This window comes from Myotis daubentonii, chromosome 18, assembly GCF_963259705.1.
Source record: "Myotis daubentonii chromosome 18, mMyoDau2.1, whole genome shotgun sequence".
NCBI lineage: Eukaryota > Metazoa > Chordata > Mammalia > Chiroptera > Vespertilionidae > Myotis > Myotis daubentonii.
This window is the reverse complement of record NC_081857.1, coordinates 43,836,633-43,855,974: the sequence shown is the minus strand read 5'-3', so window position 1 is coordinate 43,855,974 and position 19,342 is coordinate 43,836,633. Positions and strand designations below refer to the sequence as shown.

The 19,342-nt window shown below is 50.1% G+C and overlaps 1 protein-coding gene across 4 annotated transcripts in view; it reads right to left on the bottom strand.

The window, feature by feature from the left end:
• Positions 1-5,253: 5,253 nt before the first annotated feature.
• The window catches only part of LOC132220815 (butyrophilin subfamily 3 member A3-like), a 50,025-nt gene continuing 35,936 nt past the window's right edge, over positions 5,254-19,342 (bottom strand). For 2 of the 4 annotated variants that reach the window (XM_059674443.1, XM_059674447.1), the window contains exons 6-10: positions 10,636-10,771; positions 10,395-10,421; positions 9,201-9,224; positions 8,784-8,810; positions 5,254-6,897 (exon numbers count right to left, since the gene is read on the bottom strand). In XM_059674443.1, coding sequence (XP_059530426.1) covers positions 6,236-6,897; positions 8,784-8,810; positions 9,201-9,224; positions 10,395-10,421; positions 10,636-10,771 — 876 coding nt within the window. In that variant the 3' untranslated portion in view covers positions 5,254-6,235. Of the gene's footprint in view, positions 6,898-8,783; positions 8,811-9,200; positions 9,225-10,394; positions 10,422-10,635; positions 10,801-13,819; positions 14,102-15,699; positions 16,042-16,258; positions 16,393-19,342 lie in introns of all 4 variants that reach the window. The other 2 variants (XM_059674446.1, XM_059674444.1) reach the window with 2 other exon arrangements.

Sequence of the window (19,342 nt, the reverse complement as noted above, 5' to 3'; positions counted from 1 at the left end):
TAAAAAGAATGATAATAACCTGTACTTTGCTCCGGGTGTGTGATCAGTGGGGTGCTCTACAAGTCGCTACCTGTTCCTGGTGGGAGTGGAGTTCTTGGGGTCCCCGGTAACAAAAATGTCCTGAGGCCCCACAGGAGGATGAGGTTCTGGGGAAGCTTTATTTCTGTGGAATTAAACCCCTGAGTTTCCAAGGGCCCATCTCCCTCTGTCCTGCCATGGAAAAGCCCCATTTTGTCTTCAGCAGAACCAGGATTGCAGCCGTTCCCAGAGTGTCTGCTCCATATTTGCATAGTCCCGTCCAGTCCAGCATCTGGCTGGGGGAGCTTGTCCTCCCAGCTGTAGTCCATGGCATGTGGGTCTACATGGCCAAGCTCCATTCAGCTTCTAGGACCACATGGCAGCCTAGCAGGGTCACTAGCAAGGAAGAAACAGGAGAGCAAGCAAGAGCAACAGAGAGAGAGAGAGAGTTCTCAGCCTGGTGACTCCGTATTCCCAATGTTGATGGGCTTGCATTGGGGTGCACCCTTTCAGCCAATGATCTCTGTTCCCAGGTTAGACTGACAGGCAGGCCCCTTCCCTACGTCACCCCGTCACCACTGCACATGTGCCATCTTCCCTTTGTGGAGCCTTCACCAGTGACTTCCAGGGAATAGACTGGCTCCCTGGGGAGTGTCAAGTTGCAGCTTCCTGGTGAGGCTGCCCAGATGACCTTGCTTATTATGACTGGACTCCCCTTTGCTCCTTCCCTATTATTAATATGAATAACTAGCTACTTATGAGGGTAACAGGTGTGTGTATTATACAGGATTTTACTGCAATCATGCCTCAAAACAGCAACCAGGCCTCAACACAAACACCGGACATCTCAGGAGATTTTATCAACATTTATTTTCTCCTTCGTGGGTCGACAGGGGGACAGGGCAGCTGGTCCGGGTGGGCTCGCCTGGGCCTGGGTAACTGGGTTGGAGTCAGGGCTGCAGGTTGGGTTCCTGTCAGTTCCAGAGGTCTCTTTATTCTGGGACCAGGAGCGACAGGACACATTCTTCAGTTCCTCCTCTTCCCCCCTCCCTCACCCCTCTCTCCTCGAACTCTCCCATCCCAGTATCTCTACCTCCTTTACTGGTTCCTATCCCCCTTCCCTCCTCCTCTTCCCACCATCCACCCCACCTCTTCCTCCTACTTCTCAGATGATTATCTTAGAACCAGTGGTTCTCAACCTGTGGGTTGCGACCCCTTTTGGGGTTGAACGACCCTTTCACAGGGGTCGCCTAAGACCATCGGAAAACACATATTGAATATATAATTACACTAGGGGCCCGGTGCACAAAATTGGTGCACTGGGTGGGGGGGGGGAGTGTCCCTCAGCCCAGCCTGCCCCCTCTCACATACTGGGAGCCCTCAGGCGTTGACCCCCATCACCCTCCAATCGCAGGATCGGCCCCTTGCCCAGGCCTGACGCCTCTGACAGAGGTGTCAGGACTGGGCAGGGGACCCTCATTTCCACCCATCACTGGTTCTGCCCCCAGCCCAGGCCTGATGCCTCAGCCACTAGCGTAGACCCCCATCACCCTCTGATCACCTGATCGGCCCCTTGCCCAGGCCTGACGCCTCCGCCAGAGGTGTCAGTCTTGGACAGGGGACCCCCATCTCCCCCCAATCACTGGCTCTGGCCCCCGCCCAGGCCTGAGGCCTCTGGCCCAGGAATCATGCCTGGGCAGGGGACCCCCATCTCCCTCTGATCGCTTGCTCCACACCCCACCCAAGCCTGACACCTCTGACCCAGGCTTCAGGCCTGGGCAAGGGGACCATCATATCCCCCCAATCCCCGGCTCAGCCCCCCGCCCAGGCCTGATGCCTCAGCCAGAGGAGTTGACCCTCATCACCCTCCGATCACCAATCACCGGATTGGCCCCTTGACCAGGCCTGAGGCCTCCGGCAGAGGTGTCAGGCCTGGGCAGGGGACGCCCAGCTCCCCGCGGTTGCAGGCTCTGCCCCTGCCCAAGCCTAACGCCTCTGGCTGAGGCGTCCAGCTCGGACAGCAGGGACCCGCAGCTGCAGCGGCCCCGCGATCGTGGGCTCTGCTTTAGGCCCAGGCAAGGGACCCCTAGCTCCTGGGACTGCCAGCTTTGACCGTGTCCAGCTCCCATCGCTGGCTCCACCCCTACTTCCTGCTATCACTGGCCAGGGCGCCTGATTCTCTGATCATGGCCTGCCCCACAGCTCTTAGCTCCCCCCTGGGTTTCCGATCACTGTCATTGGCTTTCCCTTTCGCCTCCCTGCATTGTGCCTACATATGCAAATTAACCGCCATCTTGTTGGCAGTTAACTGCCAATCTTAGTTGGCAGTTAACTGCCAATCATAGTTGGCAGTTAATTTGCATATAGCCCTGATTAGCCCTGATTAGCCAATGAAAAGGGTATCGTCGTATGCCAATTACCATTTTTCTCTTTTATTAGTGTGGATATTGTTTTTGTGATTAATCACTATGCTTTCATTATGTTCAATTTGTAACAATGAAAGTACATCCTGCATATCAGATATTTACATGACGATTCATAACAGTAGCAAAATTACAATTATGAAGTAGCAACGAAAATAATTTTATGGTTGGGGGTCACCACAACATGAGGAACTGTATTAAAGGGTCGCGGCGTTAGGAAGGTTGAGAACCACTGTCTTAGTCCTCTCCTCCCCTAGTGGCCGCAGCGCATCACTGCACCCGGTGCAGTGGGAATGGAGCCCATCTCTCCCTCCATCCACGAGGTCCTCCCACCAAGTTCCCACACCTTTAATCTAAAACCTTCTTTAAAATTTTAAAACTGTGATCCACAGTAAGAAATACATTTTATACTGTAACTGGGGACACACACACGATTATATATACTGCATGCTCTCATAGTTCCATTCGTGTGTATTGAAGTTTGGTCTCTACATAATATATTGATTTCATGCATCATCAATGGCCCAGGGCCTGCAGGTGGAGAATTGCTCCATGACGGTTGTCTTATGGCAGAAACATTAGGCCCCAAGTCCTGTGGGCTCTGCTTTTGTTGTCCACAGACGGGACTTGGACCCTCAAACCTTTACCTTCATATTATAATTGTTGACATGGATTGTGAAATAATTTTGAAAGAGAAATATGGACTTCTCTTCATGTTAATGTTGAAGAACCTTTCACTGGGCCTGAGGCAGCGCAGAGAGTTTTTTGAGGCAGAAGGTTAAATACTTGGGCTAAGGATTCTTGCCCATCCCTCCCCATCTCTAAATCAGCCCCCACCACACACCCACGACAGCCCCTGTACAGCTGCACGTTGGTTCCCTAGGTCTGTCTGGTGCACAAAGTGCCACAACTGGGCGGCTTCAGCCCCAGAGCGTTGTCTTCTCAGCTTCAGCTCCGGATCCCCACAGGGTGGTCCAGGATCTGCCCTAGTGTTGGGGTTCCTGGCAGTCTAGGCTTTTCCTGGTTTGTCTCCACCTTCATTCTCACGTGGTTCTCCCGTGTCCCATGAGGAAGCTGGGTCAGCCTTGAGGTCTTGCTAAATGCAGCAGATGACGGGACTCCCACTAGGTGGTCAGTGAGAAGGTCCTCTCTGGATTTAACTCAGCGGTGATACCATCCCCCCTGCAAAGTCTCATCTCTGAGCTGTTTTACTTCATATTTTAACTACACACGAGTGAAGGCGAGAGAAGACTGACATTGATGAGGGTGGTAGGTGTGGGAGAATGGGCTTGAGGTTCTGAAGGCCTCAGCTCTCCAACCACCACCCTGGGGTGACCTGTCAGATTGTGTTATTGGCTTAAACAATAGAGATTTTCTCAGTTAACAAAAAAGTCCTGAGTTTAGGAGGCAGCAGCACTCTGCAGCCCTCCTCCTTGTGGTCTTTCCTGTTCTAGAGACACAGGGAAACTAAAACTTATTGGGCGACATGTCCCAATCCTATGAAATTCAAATGGCAGCCCATACATGAGGGTTTACTAGAAGAGCCAACCCTTCCATCTAAGACTGTGCTACAGGAGGGGCTGTGGAGGAGACCCCGGGGTCCACACAGCCAAAGTATTAACACCCGGCCCTTGACAGAGAAATCATTTCTAGATCCCGAGCCAAGTCTACTCCTGACTAATTTCTAGGTAGAAGACAAATAAATTGCTTCAGCATGAAAAAAAATGCACTGTTACTAGCCTTTTGAGATTATCTGGCCTTTTGATTTCCTTTTTCTCTTTTCAAAGGAATTGGTAATGCGCGCGCACGTGTGTGTGTGTGTGTGTGTGTGTGTGTGTGTGTGTGTGTGTGTGTGTGTGAGATTGGGGTTGGGGACAGGCATGTGTGGAGGTGAACATAAGTACCCTCTTCCGAAAGGTAAAGAATTTCATTCAAGTTGCTAGACTTGTGGGGGGCAGGGAAGGTATTGGGGGACACCAGGAGGTGCTGTGGGGTGAAGAACAGAGCCAGACAGCAGTTTTTATGGATACTTGTGACTCATTCAGAAAACACTCAGTGAGAGTCCTTGGGAGACTCAGTGACAGGCCAAAACCCTTTCTCTCTCTCAGGAGGCGAACAGGACCCTGGCAGCCAGCACAGGCTCCTGCCTGCCAGTGGATGGTCGGGTGGGCCCAGCACCCCCACACCCACCTGCTGCTCCCTTCCTGGGCCCCAGACACCAATCGGGCCAATGTGTACATTTCTTCTAGAATCACCTTCCCAAGGCACATTTCATACCACTCCCACCTGTGCCTAAATGCTTTCTCTGGAGCCTCCACTACCTTCTGACTCAGTTTGACACAGCAGTCAGCACACGAGCAATAGTCCCACTAGCAGTGACTCCAGGACTGGACTCAGTTCCCCATTCCCTTCACCTGAGTTGTTCCCTCACATCTGCCTCCTGGGAAAACAACTGCAGATGCTCCCAGCCTGGAGGGTCCCCAGCTTCTTCTGAGAGCCAGAGAGGAATGGCAACCTTGGTCCCACCCCTGCAGGAAACTCAGTTCTGCCAACAATCAGAATTAGCAAGAAACAGACCGTTCCCTGGACCCTCCAGAAAGGAGCCAGCCTGCAGACACCTGGATGTCAGCCCGGCCAGAGCCACGCTGGGCTTCCCACCTACAGACATGTGCAGTAAGGAATCTGTGTTGCATTAGGTCATGAAATGTGTGGTTTTTATTAGCAGCTTACAAAGCTAATACAATAAGGATTTTGTGAAAATGTGGTGCGTAAGCTGTGGGGGTGAAAACCTAGAAGAAGCTCAGATGCAGAGTGAAGACCATTAACCAGTTTATTTAACAAATGTAACCTGACCACCACCTGCCGGGTGGAGGGGACACAGTGGTGACCAATCACAGTGATGGTGATGGAGTGGCTTTCCCCCAGGACCCAGCAGTTACAGGAACCTCCGGGAACATGAACACATGCTCAGCGTGGAGTGTCCCTTTCCTGGAGATGGGCCACAGTGTGATGAAAATTCCACTGCAGTTCACCTGGCTCCCTTCCCCAAAATTCATGCCTCACACATGAGCTTTAGGGATGAAGCTGGAGGGTTGGTTCAGCTTCATGATCACAGGTCTCAAACTGGTTAGGAGTTTGGCCTCTAGTCCCTTCTCAGACCCTATGCTGTGGTCACTGTGAATTCATTCTGTGGACAACATCATCATGCACAGCCAGCCAGTGGAGCAGTGGACCATGGCTCTGACAGTCCCCCTTGAAGGAACCAGGTGGGGTGTGGCCTTCAGAGTCACCTACAGTGACCTTCACCCTGGGGCCCTGGGAAGGAACCTCAGGCTGCCCAGGACCCTGCCCAACAGGAACAACTGGCTGCAAAGGAACAGACTGGAGGTAGAGGGAGGGTCAGAGGTCAAACACCTCCCAGCAGCACTAGTTTCTGCATGAATTATATGTCACTTCCCTGGGCCCTGCCTCCCTTTCCACACTTTCAATGAGGCCACCTCACAGGGGTGTTGTGAGGACTGGGGAGTGAGATTCACCTGAAGCACTTAGCCCAGCACCCACCACCTTCTAAATACCTGTGAATTGAGCTATGGTTGCAGGAAGGGAGCTGAGTCACCTTTGGAAGGTTAACTTCCTGCACCCAGGTCTCCTCATCTGTCATGTGGAAAAGTTGAAAGATAACTAGGAAAGTGCTTCTCTCAGTGAATTTTTAGTAAGTATGTTCCTGATGTAAATATGTTTCTGATGTAAATAGGTTCCTGCTGTGAGCTTTTGCTGTTAAGCAGGCCCTCAGCTCAGGGCTGGGCAGGGGGAAGCAAAGACCTCTCTTCTGCCTGAGGGTCCTCATTGCCATCAGCTGAGCAAGACTCCACTGGGGTCTCCAGGAAAGGGTCAGGCAGTGGGTCAGGCAGAAGGGAACTCCTCACTCCTCTTGGTGCTGGACAAATGGTCAAGGCAGTGGGCTCCTGTGACCAAATCCTAAAAAAAGGCAAGAGCGGCCCAGAGAAGGAAGCCTGTGGGAAGGTGAAGATGTGAAATCCATCGATGGCATCATAGAACGAGACCTCCCCGCTCTCATAGTCCAGGAAAACCCCCACTCTTTTAGGAGGGTTGGCAACTGTGAGTATGCTCCAGGGATCCGTTCGAGCCTGGAAAAAATGCCCACCCGACAGTGCTATTGTCCAGAATCCATTCTGGGGTGTTACTTTAAGATAAAGTTTTCTCTCCACATTCTCCCTACACACCCCGAATTGCCACTGTTTCCTGTCCCCCACCTCTACCTCCCAGAAGTGTCTCCTTGACGTGAAGCTCTCACGGCCAAGCACACAGTAACGATCCTGAAATCTCCAGGGGTTGTCTGGCAGGCTCTGCCTTACATCTGTATAGTTCAGGCTCCTCTGGTCCTCAGAAATAAGGAGCTTGGGGTGCGCAGTGTCAGGATCCAGAATCACATCCGCTGCAGAGAGTTCCAATGGTGTGGGGTCAGCCATGGTTTCAGGATCTGGAAGACTCATGCTCCAAGGCTTGGGTCTGGCTGGTGAGACCTGAGCCCAGAGCCTGGGGTCCCAGCTGCCCTGAGTGTGACCCTCAGCAAAGCCAAGAGAAACCACAGGGCCTGGGGTTCAGTGAGGAGGGGAGGGTGAGGAGGACTGGGGACTGCCCAACCTCCCATCTCAAGTGGCCACCTTCCTTCTATCTTTCTCCTGTTTCCTCCCCAGAATGACTGTGCCCACCTGTGCTGCAGAGTCACATGGATTCCATTTCCAGCCCTTGCTCTACCCTCCTGAGCTGGACGACTTCCTTTTCTGCACCGTCTCTTTTCACACACACACATACACACACGCACACACAAACACACAATGTTATGTGGCAAGTCTCAATGTGATATCTGTAAAACGGGAATAAAAATACTCATCTCCAGGGTAGAATAAAACAGAATGTGAGCTGTATTTAGCCCAAGGCCAGGCATGGAGGAAGCATGGTCTCTGCTGTGCTAGGGCCATGCTGGGCTCTATGTGATCCTCACTCCCCATCTGCCCCTCCCTCTTTGCCCAGGAGTCGTCCTCCTTGCACAGCATCACTGGGCTCTCTTGCTTCTGGTCATCTGCTGGCTTTGGCCAAGGACAGTACTGGCTGAAGACTGGAGGGAAGGTAAGAGAGGCACAGCCTGACTTCCCCACTTTCTGTGATGGAGAGGCTCTAACAGAGCAGCCTCCTCTCAGGCAGCCTCTCCCTGAGACACAGCCTCCTCAGGGCTCCAGGGACTGCTCCCCATCCCTCTGCCTTGGGCCTGAGGGTGGTGACAGCTCCCACAGTTGTGAGTCTGGGGCACTGCTCATCCTTGTGGTTTCCCTTAACGCCACCCCTGCCTCTGGAGGTAGGTCCTTCCCTAAACCCTCTGTAATCATTGGGCAGATGGGGCTGAATCAAACCAACTCTATCTCTTTGTCTCTGATTTCCTTCATCTTTTCATGCTGTGACCTTTGACCAACCTCCCTGTTCTTAGCAGGCACACCAAAGCCTTCAGGGTGATGGTGATGTGTGGTCCTTAAAATGTTGCCATAAACAGTTCTGTTAGCAACACTAGAACGACATGACAAGGAGGTCAACACCAAACGTGATGGTATTGATTATAAAGAACCTTCCACCACAAGACCCCCAGGAGATAAGGCTGATGCTGCCACACTCCTTGTCCCTTTGTCCTGACAACCATTAGTACCCGAGTTGTGTATTTAAAAAGTACCTAACAGGTCCGTTAGTGGTGAAAAGTCTTTGCAGACTGACACATAGTCTGTCTGCTCTAACCCCACACCCCTGTGAGTAAGTGACTCTATAATACAGTCGGTTATAATCTAAAGAGTTGCCTACATCAATTTTAGGTCTTAAGAACCTTCTCCTGACTGTAGTCATTACCGTCAGACACACCCATTGTGAACAGGCCATGGCTTCCCTCTTGGAATTTTTGACCAACACACACTCATCACCTCATCTAGTCTTTCCTCCACCCTCACAATTTAGGAATGGCCACCATCATCTCAAAGGGACTCAGAGGCATGGCACACCTTGAGGAAGCTCAGGGCAGGAGGGACAGCAGCTGGGCCAGGTAACCTCCTCCCTCTCCCTCCAGCCCCTGCCCCCAGCTCCACCCCTCATGCCTCCTCCTTCCCCCACAGACCTGGGGAAGCCCAGGGCAGCAGCTGTCCCTGGCTCTCTTGGAAGCAGATGCGCACACTGTGGGGACCTCATGCCACCCACCCAGATGTCCCCCAGTCAAGAGCTGTAGAAGAAAGAGGGAGCCAGGCCCCTGAGTTGTTGTCCCAGGGAACACAGTGACTCACTCACCAGGTTGGTAAAGGGCCATCTTCCACTCTGAAAGGGAGACACAGGGAAGGAAAGGTCATCATTTCTGTTCTTCCCCCACCATTCTCCTCAGTGAGCCTCTTCTCTCTCCTTCCCACCAAAATCTAGTTTTCTTCCTCCACAGCTCTGAGAAGGAGGCATGAAAGCTCTCAGAATGTGGGGCTTCCCTCCATCACGGTGGGGCTGTGGGTGACAGGACCAGGCTCTGCCCAGGTGTGGGCGTGTGTGGCAGCAGGTGAGGGGACTCTGGAGCTGGGAGGTCCTCTCTGGGTGTCCAGGGAGGCAGGGTGGTCCCCACAGACCATGAGCTCTGAGCAGGTCTGATGACCCCTCACCAGCACAGAAAGGGTTGAAGGGCTGTGTACACAAGTGCAGGAACCAGAGAGCAGAGTCACTCACCAGCATAGGCCCGAGACCTGTCACCTGCAAAGGAAGGAGGCAGGGCTACCTCAACTGTCATTTCTGAGTCCTTCCCTCTCTATTCCTTTTGACCCCCCACCTCCCTCTCCCTCTGCCTGTTCAGTTCCCTGCTCCCCCCTCCTCTTTAAAGTCACCTGCACCTAGTGACCTGCAGGCACCTATGGGGCTTTCCCAGCTGTACCTGCAGGTCTGTCCCGTACGTGTCTGTACAGCAGTCACCTTTAACCATCGTTTCACTTTCTGGAGTTTCAGTTACCTCTGTCACCCACAGTTGGAAAATATTAAATGGAAAATTCCAGAAATAAGCAATTCATAAGTGTTAAATTGCACATCATTCCGAATAGCGTGATGACACCTGTGCCATCCGTCTCTCACATGCCAACCTGAGAACCATCCCTGTGCCCAGCATGTCCACCCTGTGTCCCTCCCATGAGCCACTTAGTCACTGAGGAGCCGGCTCTGTGGTCAGATCTGCCTCAGCATCACAGGGCTTGGGTGAAAGTCCCCTGATGTTATTTAATAATGACCCATCAATTGCAGTGTTGCTGGCCATTGGAGTGTGGCAATGAGAAGCCTTCCTTTAAGTGAGAACGAGAAAGCTACTATGCACAGGGTGTGGTGCTATCCGTGGGCCAGGCACCCACTGGGGTCATGGATCACATGCCCCGGGCTTATGAGGTCACTGTCTTCCTCCTATAGCTGGCTAGGCTTGCTGTGTGCATACGTTTATGCATATGTGTGGTGAAATCCATCCATCTCAATCTGTATGATTTCCTGCCATTTTCCAAAAAGAATTGGACGACTTAAAGAGAAAATTTCAGACACGACTTTTCAGCAGTTATGATAAATCTGGGACAACTGACACCAGCCCCTTCTCCTTAGAAGAGAATGTTCTCTCTCCTTCTGGTTTCCTCTCAGCAGCTCATAGATTCTGTACAGGAGCCAGGGAGGGAGGACTCAGATCCTGAGTCCATCTTCCCTCTCCTTTCTGGGGTTCCTTGGACATCCGCGTGCGAGCAGCCTGGTGGAGAGAGCCTGAGCCCTTTCTCCAGGGAGGAAATCCTGCCGACCTTCCCCATCAGCGTCCTCATTCCTTCCCCTGGGCGGTCAGGGGTGAGGAAGGGGCTGGACAGGTCCCAGCAGAGAGTCTCAGATGTGGGTCCAGGTACTCACGTGCCAGGTACTGCTTCTTTGTCCACTCTGCAGGGCAAACAGAGGAGTTGGTGAGGCGGGTAACCAGGGACCCCAGAACCTGTGTGGTGGGGGATCAGGACTTACTGAGCTCCTCCTGCATCTTTTCTGGAAATAAGCGGAAAGAGAAGGTGCTGTCATGGGGATGGAAGTGGGGATAACCCGCGCTGTGGGTGGGCGGCCTGGGGCGGGGAGGTCCCACCCACCTGTAGCCAGGCCTCACCTTTGGCGCTTCGCTCCCTCTCCTTCTCCTTGTTCAAGTCCCTGATTCTCTTGTGTTGTCGCCTGAAGAACACCACCCCGACCAGGATTACAATCAGAGCCAGAATAATCACCCCCACGGTCACCCCCACGGCCACCTGCCACGGCTTCGGGCTGGAGAAGGGACCTGCAGAGGGAAAGCCTCAGCTGCTCGCTGGAACGGTCCTGGGGTCTCCGGGAGGGGAAGGGACATTTCTCTTCCCAAAGTGCCCAGAACTCTTCCTGTCACATAGACTAGTGTCCGAATGTCTGGCTCTCACATGGGAACCGTTAGAGAATAATGTACAGACAGTCACTGGCGTCTCCTCTCCCCCCTCCCCCGTGTATCAGCGGCTTAACCTGCTGACTCAGAAGGTGACCTTTGGGGCTGGAGGGTGACCTTGAACCAGTGACCTAGCCCTTCTGTCCTCAGTGTCCTCATCGGCAGAGCATTAAGTTAATGCTTCTAAAGTCCCTGACACGATGTCAGTGCCATGCGAGAGTTTATTCATTTTAAAAATATAAACATCCTTGAGATTCAAGATGGCAGTCGATATGATGGCAGGTTACAAGGTAGTGTGTGAGTGTGAGAGCAAAAGCAGAGTGTGTGGATGTGTGGGGAGTGTCTGTATGTGTGAGTGAGGGACAGCTATATTCCACAGGACTGTAGGGGACTATATTCCCCTGGCAGGGCAGCCTCTACTGCTGCTGAAATCTCTCCTGGAGTGGCTGGCTCTGCCGCAGAGACCACACCATCTTGTAGGGAGAGCGGCTGTGATCAGAAGCCCAGCCTTACCTTTAACCAGGGAGACCTTGGATACCTCCCGGGACCCTAAAACCACAACGCCCAGGGGCCAGCTGCCTCAGCTGCCAATCCACGAACACCGGGACTCCAGCCTCCCCGGCCATGGGCACCTAAAAAGTGTGTCCAGGGGGAGACAAGATGGTGGCCGAATACATGGACAGGTCCTGCACCTTCTCACAGAGCAGATGGAAGGAACAGCTGCATCAAATAACACCCCCCCAGAATTGGTGAATTAAACACAGCCGGTGAGGCAATCCCTGGACAGAAAGGTCAGAGATCACCGAGAGAAATAAGCTCTGCCTCTTCAGGTTCATCTGGGTGTTGGTTGTTTGGGTATTTGTTGTTTGCATTTTTAGGATTCGTTGTTATTCGTTGTTTGCAGTCTTCTCTGGGTGTTTGTTGTTTGCATTTTTGGATTAGTTCTTGGTTTTTTGGAGTTTTCTCCCCATATACATATATTTTTCCCCTTCTTTTTTCTTCTTTCTTTTCTCTCTTACATTTTTTCCTTTTCTCAATATCATTTTTGCACTCTTTTCTCTCCCATAATTCTCTTTTCTCTGGTGGTCATCTTTATTTGGGGTTATTGGTATCATGAATCCTTTTGTGTCTGGTGCCCTGTGTGTTCTGTCTTGTCATGTTGTATTTTGTGCCTTTAAGTCAATGCAGGAGAGAGAGACATATCCAGACACCCTGAAAGGAGTGGACATAGGGAGATAAAGAAACAGCCCCCGCACAAAAGAAAAGAGGAATCACCAGAAAAGGAAGTGAATGAAATGAGGCAAGCAATTTGTCAAAGAAAGAATTCAACTTCAAAAAAAAAAAAAAAAAAAAAAGAATTCAACTTCAGACAATAAAAAAGTTGCATTACATTAAAATAATAATAATGCCTGTACTGGAACCACTTAACTATACACACACACACACACACACACACACACACACACACACACACACACACACACTAGAGGCTTGGTGCATGAAATTCATGCATTGGTAGGGTCCCTAGGCCTGCCCAGCAATCAGGGAATCAGGGCCAATAGGGGCCTCCCTTTCCCGGCTGTCATCCAGGGCATTCCTTCATTCTGTGCCACCCCATGGTGGTCAGTGCATGTCATAGTGAGCAATCAAACTCCGTCTCCTGGTCGAACTCCCAAGGGGACACTTTGCATATTAGCCTTTTATATAGATAGATAGATAGATAGATAGATAGATAGATAGATAGATAGATAGATATAGATAGATAGATAGATAGATAGATAGATAGATAGATAGATAACATAAACATCTTCTTATTCTTGTTGCTCACACCACAGGGAGCATCCACACAAGCTGCTCCACAGCTCATTTTCTCAGTGCATCGTGGGTCCTGGGGAACTTTCCCTCTCAGCATGGAGAGCACGTCTGTGTTTCCTCCCACAGGGCAGCCTCCACTGCAAAGGTGTCCCCATGGGTGGCATTTCAACTGTCTCTGACTTTCCTTATTATAACTGATGCTCTAAGAAATAAGTTTGTGCCCTGGCTGGTTCGGCTCAGTGGATAGAGCATAGGCCTATGGACTGAAGGGTTCCAGGTTTAATTGGGGCCAAAGCACATGCCTGGGTTGTGGGTTTGGTCCCCAGTGTGGGGCGTGCAGGTGGCAGCTGATGATTCCATCACATCATTGATGATCCTCTCTTGCTCTCCCTCTCCCTTCCTCTCTGAAATCAATAAAATATATATTTTTTAAAAAGAAATAACTTTCTCCATCAGTAATTTCACACAACCCTAAGCTGATCTTTCAGATAAATTTCTAGAAAAGGGATTTTGGGTCAATATATAAATAGTTTGGATTAAGATTGTTCTAGTGCCTCCCAATATAAGCTGTGTCAATTTATACAAAAATATACCAACTGATAGCAACACACTTCTAAGAGTGTCTGTCTCCCCACAGTCCTGACATCAGTGTTTCCAACTACATGGTTTGTTTGCTGCCAATCTCACAGGTGGAGACGTCTCCCTGCTCAGTGAGACTGGACATCCTTGGCCAAGGTATTTCCTTCTGGGAACCATTCATTTCTGTACTGAGCTGTTTCATGTTTTGAGGAGCTCAGCCCTTTCTCCAGGACGTGTCTGCACATACTTTCCCCACTTTGTCATGTGTTTGCTGACAGTTACCATTTGCCCATCCCCATCGCCTGTCCCAGGTGGAGGCAGCAGGGATGCTCAGAAAATGTCTGTGACATCAACAGCTTCAAGAGGCAAAGGGCACCCAGGTCCCTGCTCTGAGCCTTATGCTCACTGCACAGACCCAGGTCAGCAGCAGACACTCAGGCTCCTTCTCCCAGTGGCCATAGCTGAGCTCAGTGTGGGGCCGGGCACTCACCTGCAATGGAGACCCTGGCTGTCTTCTCCTGGCTGAGCAGGGGATTTCTGACGACACAGGAGACCCGCTTCCCAGAGCCACCTTTCAGGATCACAGATGATGTGACTGCATACAGACCCTCTCCATCTGAAGCCCCAGGCCCTGCTATGGCGGGCAAGGTCTCTCCCTCGTCACCTCTCCACTCTACATGGGGCTGCGGATACCAGCCTGCAGACATGCACTCCACACGGATCCCTCCATCTTCATTGTCCTTCATTTCAAGGTGAAGATCAGATCCCAGGGCTGGGGAAGGAAGAGTGAGCCTGAGTCATGGGGAGGCCTCTGTGTTGGTGAGGGTCCCATCGGGAACGGGGGCTCACTCCACTAGATCATGCAGGCAGGGTTCACTGAGGAGCTGTTTACCACGTGTGCTGTGCAGGGGAGACTGTTCCATGAGGTGACCACTGCCTGACCCTGGTGGACCCTCGAGCTCGATCCAGCTGGACCTGGGCCAGAACAGAGACTGCTTCTCCGGGATCCCCTCAGAGACACCTGGACCGTCCCCCTGCCCAGTGCTGGTTCCTGGAATTGGCCCTCACCCGCCCCAGGCATGTAAGTCATTCCCCTTATCTGGGCGGGTCATGCCCCAGTCCCCTATCTATCCTGCCTGTCCTGTGTGAGCTTTAGGCTTTGCCAGGTGGTGGGGAGGATGTGCACGTTCTATTGCTGCAGCCCAGGCTGTTCCTGGTATGAGAGTCACCGTGGTGAACTCTTGATATCATTAATCTAGAGTTTACAGCCTCTTTTTTGGGTCTTTGGACTCAGGGGAATGTTTATTTTGTGGTTGTGGAAGGGGATAGACTACATGGGAGAGAGCTGACCCAGGACCAGGAATGGTGAGCTGTCACCACCAGTCCCTAAACTCTTAACCAAAGGGAGTCGGGGGGTGGGAGGAAGCTTTTTGAAGACTTGGAAGAACCCAGTCTTGTAGGGAGGGATTTCTTAAGAGGAGCTGTGGTTTCCAGGAAGGGATTGAACCTGACTGAGGAGGCCCTGCAGGGAGAAAACCAGGACCTCCCACCCACACATTCCTTCCTTCCTGTGCAAGACAGCATTGTGCCCCGAGAAGGAGAAATGATGTTGGACATAAACAATTTCATGGAACGGCAGCATCAGACAAGGATGCTTTGTCCCTGTGATGGGTCAAAACAAAACAAGACCACCCAGTCATCAGATCTGAACACAGAATAAAACATGAAGTATCTAGACCACAGCAACCAGCAATCATCACCTGTCCTGGGGGTGAGTGACGAGTTACCTCACACCCTCCTGACAGCATCTGACCAAGAGTAAAGCCCACCTTCCATACACCCCCCCCTAGTCCCCTGTCAGCCCAAAGTTACACCAAGTCTCCCTGACACCCCCTCATGGGGACACCCCATGTTTCCACACTGTGTGTTTTCCTCACTGCAACTAGTACCAAACTCAACTTGTTCAACTGCAGGGCCTTTGGTTGGAGGAAATGGCAGCACAGGTGATGTCCCTGCAGCTCAGCCTCCCTGGACCCACAGCAGTGAGCACCTGGGGGGGCCCAGGTCCACTGCCTGGAACACAGCTGAACCCATGCAACTGTGTGCCCCCCACTGAGGGGAGGTTTTCTCAGCCTTCCTGCCCCAACCCCACATCCCTCCTGAGACCCTGGTGGCTGCAGGAGGGACGTCTTCACTTGGTTCAGGAGGAGCCCTTCCTGCAGGAAAACCTGGGTCTGTCAAGGGCCCAGAGAAGCAGAGGTGGAGGAAGGAGGCAGCTGCTGGGGTGTAGGCAGAGGTCTGTGAGGTGGGCTTGGAGCCTGTGTCCCCAGGCCCCACAGAAGAAGGAGCTCAGAACAGCCTTAGGCTCACCTGCAACCTTCAGCTCCACCTGGGCTTTTTCAAGGAAATCGGCATCTTGGAAATAACACTGGTAGGTTCCACTGTCAGAGGCTCTGACCTTGTGAATCCGCAGAGCAGCCTTCCCCTCAGCGATGTCCTCTCTTAAAATGGAGGTTCTCCCTCGATACTCTGCTATCTCTGTTTCTTCCTTGCCATCTGCATATGCACACACCGCCTGCCTGAGGCCAGATCGCACCCACATCAGCTCCATGGACTCAGCACTCATCTTCGGGGACAGGTGACAGAGCAGCTCAGCATCTTCACCCACCATGGCCAGGATGGGCTCAGGGGGTCCAATCACAGAAAACTCAGCTGGTGAGCAGAAAGGGGTGCTCCGTCAGAGGAAGCTGGAGGCCAGAGGGTAAGGGGGTGTCCCAGGTAGGGAGGGTGAGGTAAGAAACACCTAAAGAGGGACTCTGTTCTGACAGGTGTACAGCTGGCTGGGCCTCCCAGGTGTGGGGAGGAGTCCAAGGTTCTGACTGGGCATATAGGTAACAGCTCCAGGTACATAAATGCAGATGGTCCTTACCTGAGCAGGGCGTGAGCATCTGGAACAAGGTGAGGCAGACAGGGAGGTGGAGCAGATGGAAAGCCAGGGACCTCACCATTGTGGGCTGTTGTGCAGACAGAGAGACACCAGAAGGAGCTGGTAGAAATGACGACCTGGAGGAAGATGGAGAATCCACATGAGACCTCTGTCTCCCCCAGGGCGACTCCCGGTGAAACCCCATCACTGGTGACCCCAGAGCCTCCCCTGAAATGCCTGCTTGGGAGTCTCTTCACCTTTGACTCCAACATGGAAAACCACCCTAAAGTCTGTAACCTTAAGTGTCCGTCCCTCGGCCCTGGCCACCTGGGAGTCCTGGGCTCTGTGTCCAATGGGCTCACAAGCATCCACTTGCCCACACTTCCCTGCAACAGACTCTCCGCGCCTCCAGCATCTCACTCTGATTAACACAGGGCCCCCCCTCTCTGAGCCCTGATTCTAGTGGGGCCCCTCAGTCTCTGCTCCACACCACAGCCCGAATGCTCCTGCCTCCCTCACTTCACGCCTCTTCCCAGCCTCCAGGGGCTCCCACTGCCCTCAGAGCAGGAGCTGGAATCCTCTGCTCCCTGTACTTTCTAAGTTATCTGAATGTTTGAAATTTTAAGATTTCAGAGAGATGAATGTATTTCCACTGATTTTGGGGGATAGTTATTATTTTTATTCTTGATTATAAACTAATTCAAAATAAAAATAAGTAAAATTTAAATAATTTATAATGGAAACCACATACTTTGGTACGTATGAATGTAAATATTTCTGGACATATTTTGGATATATATATATATCCATATATATATTCAAATAAATACATATATATTTCCCTTAAAATGTTTTATTCTTTAACCCAAATATACCTCTTGCAGAATTACTCCTAAAGAAAAAATATCAGGCATTAACACAAAGTTTTATATTTAATGCTCTTCATCATAGTAAAATCTACAATACCAAAATGTACATACAATTTAAATTTCCAAATTGGATACAATTTTGTAATAATAACAAAAATTTTTATTAAAAACATGATTCCTAAACCTACAGCTACGATCATACTCAATGGTGGAAAGCTGAAATATTATTCTCTAATAACTATGATCAGAAATAAAACAAGGATGCCCACTCTCACCACTTATGCTCCCACAGTATTGGAAGTTCTGGCCACAGCAGTCAGACAAGACAAAGAAATAGAAAGCATACAAATCAGAAAGGAAGAATAAAACTCCATTTGCAGAGGACATGATACAATATATAGAAAAACCTGAGAATTACACACACACACACACACACACACACACACACACACACATCCCCATATGAACCAATCAATGAGTTCAGTAATATTGCAGGATAGAAAATCAGCAACTTGTTGCATTTCCATACAGCAATAATGGATAATCAGAAGGACAAAATTTAAAAATCTCATTTACAAGTTTACCCATAAAGCATAAAATATCCAGGAATAAATTTAACCAAAGAAATGAAAGACCTATAGACTGAAAACTGTAAGACACTGAAGAAAGAACTTGAAGAGGATACAAATGAATGGAAGGATAGGATATACATGCTCATGGGTTAGAAGGATTAACATTGTTAAAATGTCCTTACTGACTAAAGCAATATCCACATTCAAGGCAATCCCTATTAAAACACCAATGACCTTCTTCTCAGAGATAAAACAACTCATCCTAAACTTATATGGAACCACAAAGACCCAAAGAAGTCCTGAGAAAGAACAAAGTTGGAGGCATCTTATTCCCTGATATCAAACTATACAAAAGTGTCTACACTAATAAACAACATGGCACTGGCATATAAACAGACACTCAGTTCAACGGGACAGCAGAGAGCCCAGAAAAGAACCCTCACTCATACGGTCAATTAATCTGTGACAAAGGAGGCAAGAATATGCCGTGGGGCAAAGGCAGTTCTTTCAAAATGGTGCTGGTAAAACTGGGCAGATACATGGAAAAAAATGTAATTGGCTCACTTTCTTACACCAAATTAAGAATAAACACAGTATGGATTAAAGATTAAATGTGAGCCCCAAAATTATAAAACTAGAAGAAAACAGAGGAAGTGAACATCTGACATTCCTCTTAGTAATATATGTTTTCAATGTGTGTCCTCAAGGAAGGGCAGGAAAATATACAATAAACAAATGGGAACATATGACACAAAAGGACAACCTACTGAAGGGAAGAATATATTAGCCAATTATACATTCAATACAGAGTCAATATCAAAAATTTATTTAAAAAAAACTCATACAATTTAACAGGAAAAAACAAACAATACAACTTAAAAGGGGGCAGAGGACCTGAATGGACATTTACCTAAAGGGCAGGTACGGATTGCCAACAGGCATATGGATTGGAAACCCTCTACTGTCAGACAATGTGATGTTTATCCATTTTTCAACTGTTGTATATGTATGCTATCTCATATATTTTTATATTACAACTAGAGGGCCAATGCACCAAATTCATGCAAGGGCTTGGCCCTCGCAGCCCTGGCTTTGTCAGGAAGGTAGTTAGCCATCTGGTCTAATCAGCATATAATTATTCTAGATTACATATAATTCTGTAATGAACATCTTTTCATATAAATCTTTAAGCCACACATCTTGTAACCCGCCCCACCATTATTTTAACATTATTTCTGTAAATGTGACTGCACATAAACAGCCTATTTGCTTAAGAATTCTAGGAACCAACTTCAGGAAAAGCAGACTCCAACCTTCAGACATTCCATCTCCGGAAGATTTGCTGACCTTCAACCAGTAATCTGAACAGACCGTGTTGGCTGGCACTTAGTCCCCTCAATGGAGAACTCTCAACCCCTCCTTTTTATTCCTTCATTGTTCTTCCCTCCTCTCCTCTTCCTCACAAAAGCCCCTGCCCGTGTCCAATTGTCTTTGCAGCATGAGTCTTCCATCTTCTGAAGCTGCAGGCTCTGGAATAAACCGACATTCCTCCCACCAGTCCCATTATCTCCATTGGTCTTTCAAGTGGCAGGCAGTTGAACCTGGGTTCAGTATCAACCTGTCTCTTAGAATCTCTTAGAACACAT